This window comes from Carlito syrichta, unplaced genomic scaffold (assembly GCF_000164805.1).
Source record: "Carlito syrichta isolate Samal-C Ts95f unplaced genomic scaffold, Tarsius_syrichta-2.0.1 Scaffold312194, whole genome shotgun sequence".
NCBI lineage: Eukaryota > Metazoa > Chordata > Mammalia > Primates > Tarsiidae > Carlito > Carlito syrichta.
This window is the reverse complement of record NW_007256290.1, coordinates 456,425-461,265: the sequence shown is the minus strand read 5'-3', so window position 1 is coordinate 461,265 and position 4,841 is coordinate 456,425. Positions and strand designations below refer to the sequence as shown.

Genomic DNA, 4,841 nt, shown 5'->3' with positions numbered 1-4,841 from the left:
CCCCACCCCCACCTCCAACTCAGGAGAGCCCCCCCAGCCCAGACCCCCCAAGCCTCGGCAATAACTCCTCTCCCTGCTGGAGCCCAGAGGAGGAGAGCAACGTCCTCCCTGGATTTGGGGGGAGCCGGGGGCCTTCTTTCCGCAGGAAGATGGTAAGCGAGGGAGAGGGTGGTGCATCTTCCCCTTCTCCTGCCCCACGTGTATCCTTAATGAAGCTTAATGGGAGAATGCTAGGACCCAGGGAGAGTGCTGGGGACCATTGATCATTCAAACTCCCTGCTCCTTGTGGTCTTGTGACCTGGTGGCCAAGAGCATGCTGGGAGTACTTGTATGCAAATGAGGTCATTGGAAGAACTCTGCAGTGGGTCTGGGCAGGCCTGCCCCAGGGCTGGAGGCTCAGTAGGGCAGAGGTCCTCCCCACAACTCCCTTGCTGCCTGTGGAGCTCCCTCTCCATTGGGAACTTCTTGTAAGCAGGAGACCTTGTTCTAGGGCACTGAGGGGTCGGAGCCAGGGGAGGAGGGCCCAGCCCCTGGGACGGCACAGCAGCCAAGGTTGCACGGTGTTGCCCTTCCTGGGTCGGAAAGAGCCAAAGGTTGGAGCTTCGACGGGAAACGAGAGGTGAGGGGAGCCTGGGATGGCAAGCTGAGGGTCCTGAGGGGACTGGTCTGCCACCCTCTCCTTCCCGGTCTCTCATCCCTGGTGGTTCAGTGGAGAAAGCAGATGCTTTGGCGCTAGAAGGTGTCAGCTACGGCTCTGCCCTCACCACATGCCTGCCATAGAGTAGCTACGGCTCTTCCCCAACCACACGTCTGCCCAGAGTAGGCACTCAGCCTCTTGGTGCCTCTACTTTCTTGCTGTAAAATGGGGAGCCATAAAAATACTTACCTCTAGAGCACTGTCTCCCAAACTTTGGTGACTTGATTATAGCCTTTGTGACTGATTCTAACCTTTTCCATGTGCCACCTGTATTATTATTTATATGATGTTTTTATTTAAATCAACTCACCTTTGTAAACTTAGTCTGGACCCAAGCATTTTCATCTTTAGAATCATGGGCTTTTTGTAATAGTCATTTTTTTTCCATACTACACATAAAATAAACATGTAACTCTGAAGATAATAGTATGCTCATCTGTGCAGACCATTTTTGTGCCCCTGGGGTGGTACAGGTGCTACTCTTCAGGAAACATGGTCCCAGTGTTTAAGGACTAATGACATGAGAATAGCATGGAGATGCTAAAGCAAAAGCTTGTTGTCAGCTGCAGTCGCCCCGTGGAGGGGACTTTTCTCATGACCTGACTCATCTGTCCTTTCAGGGCACAGGCTCAGATCTGGAGGGCAGTGCCCTGGCCTGGCAGAAACGGCGCTCTTCGGATGATTCAGGTGAGGATGGTTACCCTCACATCCTTCCTTTGAGCCCTGTCTCAGGGGGCCATCCTAATTTGCCTTTTCCCATTCTCCTTTGCATCCTTTTCCTCCACTCCAGGGCCTGGAGCCTGGAAGCCCCCGCCACTACCCCAGAGCACCAAGCCGAGCTTCAGCGCCATGCGCCGAGCAGAGGCAACATGGCACATAGGTATGGAAAGCCTCCTCTCAGGCAGCAGTACTGAAGGCCCAGGGTGTGTCCACAGAAATGGAAGCCATGTCCCCTGTGTTGGGGAATCTATGACCAAAGTGGGACAGTGAGAAGTCAAAAGTGAAATGTTTAAGGATATTTACAAAGCTGCATCCAAAGGAGACAGACGACCCAATCCAAAGAAAGGTTTTTACGACATAAAAGTGGCTTTGCCAGGGTCAGCAGACGGGAACAATGTTTGGTGGATGACTGGTGAATTCTCTAGGACAAGGGCCAGCTCAGGTCACCGTCAGCACAGTGACGCTGTCTATAGGGAAGTTTTCTTGCTGCACCTTAGCTGGGAAGAGATGGGCAAATCAAACTGCCAGCTGTGCCAGGCCTACCTCAGATGGACCAGCCTCCTCCAAAAATAGCTCATCAACTCGCCCTCAGCCCACTCAGAAAGGCACCCCAAAAAAGGGGCAAGAGGTCTGCCCTGGAGGTCAAAACCCTGAGTTCCGCTCAGCTACCCATGACCGTAAGTCCTTTACTTTCTGGCTTTATGACTGGAAGAATAAAGAGGAGAAGGGTTATTCCAGGCATGGCACTTCCCTTCTGCTAGGTTTGAGCACCTTCTGCTTAGGGAGCCACTAAGGAAAAGCTGGTCATCTCAGTGTCGATGTAAGTTCCCAAAGACCTGGAATATGACCCTCTAACAATCTCAGCACGGGCAAAATCTCCCTATAGATGTGGACACCCCCTTACCTTCCTCACTCCCACCTCTAACTCAGGGTGTGAGAGCTGGGGAGAGCTGAGAACTGAGCAGGTGGGTCTGGCTCGGCTGCATGCCTCCCATTGCCCACTCCCATCCCGCCTGCCCCTGCCCCTCTCTCCCTATGGTGCAGAGCTCGGCTGACCTGAGACTTGGCAGTGCCTGTGCCCTTGCCTCATCCTTCAAGGCCAACCCAGCACTGGGGGCATCTTTGCTGATTTCTCCATACCCTACACAGACTAGGTAGAGCACCTAAAGCAGGGGTTCATCCCTCATTTAGGAAACCGCAATAGTCAGCTGCTCCACTGCACACACACCTCCAGGTCCCTCTCACACACCTCATAGCTATACACACAAACAACATCTTCCAGGCAGCATACCCACAGGTTTGTGCTGCTTAAAGCCACAGGGGCAGGGAAACAAGCATGCCAGGGCACCTCTCCATCTAAATCAGACTGTCAGATTTCTCGGAATGCCAGGCTGCAGCCTTGGCAGGGCCCCGGGGCACTGCAGCCTTGGATAGGCAGCCGTGCCTGTGGATCCAGCAGGCCCTGGGCTCTGGCTCTGCTCCAGCAGGAAAGGACTCAGCACTGCTCTGCAAGAGGGGCAGCTGGGCCTGAGCCCCCTCCAGAGGTGATAGTCTTGGGACAGAGTCTGAGGACCAAGGCCAAAGACAATGCGGGAGTAGAGGGAACATCAAAGGCAGAGATGTGGGAGCAAATGGGCTTGGAGCAGGGGAAAGTTCTGGCCCCCAGAGCTGCTTGGAGAGAGAAGGCAGAGGAAGGGCTATGCAAGAATGCCTCTTCCTAAGCCAGGCGTGGTGGCTCACGCCTGTAATCCCAGCACTTTGGGAGGCTGAGGCGAGAGGATTGCCTGAGCCTAGAACAACTTGGCGAGCCTTTGTCTCTACGATAAATCAAAAGATTAGCCGGGTATGGTGGTGTGTGCCTGTGGTTCCAGCTACTTGGAAGGCTGAGGAGGAAGGATCACCTGAGTCCAGCAGGTGGAGGCTGCGGAGGCCGTGAGCTGTGCCGCTACACTCCAGCCTGGGCGATAGAGTGATACTCCAATGCAAAAAAGAATGCCTGTTCCTGCAGCTTCTCCTTTCCCCCATCCCCCAGCTGAGGAGTGTGCCCCCAACCACAGCTGCCAGAGCCCCAGCCCAGCCTCCCAAGATGGAGAGGAGGAGAAGGAGGGGGGCCTATTTCCGGAGAGGATAATTCCAGCTAGGAATGCCAAGGTGAGGGCTGGCAAGGTGGGTAGGGAAGGTACTTTGATGAGGCAAAGGGACTAATTGACCCATCATTTTCTTTCCTCTGCCAGCTGCAGGACCCCCCTTTAGCTCCACGACCCCCCAAGCCAGTAGTGGTGCCCAGGGGCCGCCGGCCTCCCCAGGAGCCAGGGGGCAGGGAGGAGGCCGAGGCTGGGAGTGTAGCCCCCGGAGCCAACAAACCTCGGCTCAGGCTGGGCTCACAGCAAGACCAAGAGGAGCCTGAGGTCCAAGGTCTGCCACCCTGGCTGAGTGGGGGCTCTCGGGGCATCTCTGGGACTTCACTGCCCACATTAGGTCCTCTTCCGGGGCTTGGAATAAGTGACAACCAGGAGTCACAGCCTGGATGAGCACCCCGGCCTGTGAGCCCCACTCATGTGCCAGGCCTGCCTTGACTTATTTCAGGGCCCCCTGATCCAGGCCGCCGAACTGCCCCTCTGAAGCCCAAAAGGACACGACGGGCACAGTCCTGTGACAAGCTAGAGCCTGATAGAAGACAACCCCCTGACCTCACAGGTGCCAGTGGTAGGAGGGTGGATCTCCCTTCCTGCCCATCTGCCCAGCATGGCACCCCCAAACCCCAACACCAGGTAGTTGGTTGTCCCTGCCCAGGAAACAGAGCTCCCTGGATTTGTCCCCAGCAGGAAGCAGTGAGCCGGGAACAGACTGACAGCTGCCACAACACCCTCCCAGCCCTCCTCGCGACATGTGCCTCACAAGGACTCAGACCCCCATCCATCCTGTTTCCCCAGGGCCTCCTGCCAGCCACTGTCCTACAGGGGCAGGATGGCAGGACCAGGCATGGGACAGCAGGAGGCAGGGAACCGGAAGAGAGGGAGCAACCTGGAGAGAGGGAGGCTCTCAATGCCTTGCTCTGCAGAGAGCGTTGGGGTGGGGGCTTCTCTCCTCCCCGGGAGGGCAGATCTCTGTCCCTCTATCCCCAGGAGCTCTCTCCCCACTTGTATAGAATAAAAAAAAAAAATCACTGCCTGCCTCGAGTCTCTGCTGTCTTCCCCATTCACTGCCCCCATCTGTTTCCTTCCCACAAGCCCCCAGAGCTTGACTATGGTGGGGAAAAGTGAGGGACATTACACAGGAATGAAGCAGGGTTCTGAGAGGAGAAAGGGATAGTACAGAGATCTGCCCAAGGAAAGGGACTGACACGTCCCCAAGATAGGGTAGGTGCTGTGTACAGAGTCAGGGCTGAGCTGGCTAGAAAGGAACCAAAATGACAGAAACCAAA

General features: G+C 55.7%; 1 protein-coding gene across 1 annotated transcript in view; it reads left to right on the top strand.

Moving 5' to 3' along the window:
* CARMIL3 (capping protein regulator and myosin 1 linker 3) overlaps window positions 1-4,588 on the top strand; it is an 8,579-nt gene extending 3,991 nt beyond the window's left edge. Inside the window, exons 10-17 of the mRNA XM_021718442.1 lie at window positions 1-152; window positions 491-619; window positions 1,318-1,384; window positions 1,488-1,577; window positions 3,450-3,568; window positions 3,652-3,832; window positions 4,004-4,114; window positions 4,240-4,588. The exon at window positions 1-152 is cut by the window's left edge and continues 62 nt beyond it. Of these exons, the coding sequence (XP_021574117.1) occupies window positions 1-152; window positions 491-619; window positions 1,318-1,384; window positions 1,488-1,577; window positions 3,450-3,568; window positions 3,652-3,832; window positions 4,004-4,114; window positions 4,240-4,268 (878 nt within the window). The 3' untranslated portion in view covers window positions 4,269-4,588. The remainder of the gene's footprint in view (window positions 153-490; window positions 620-1,317; window positions 1,385-1,487; window positions 1,578-3,449; window positions 3,569-3,651; window positions 3,833-4,003; window positions 4,115-4,239) is intronic.
* Window positions 4,589-4,841: the final 253 nt, after the last annotated feature.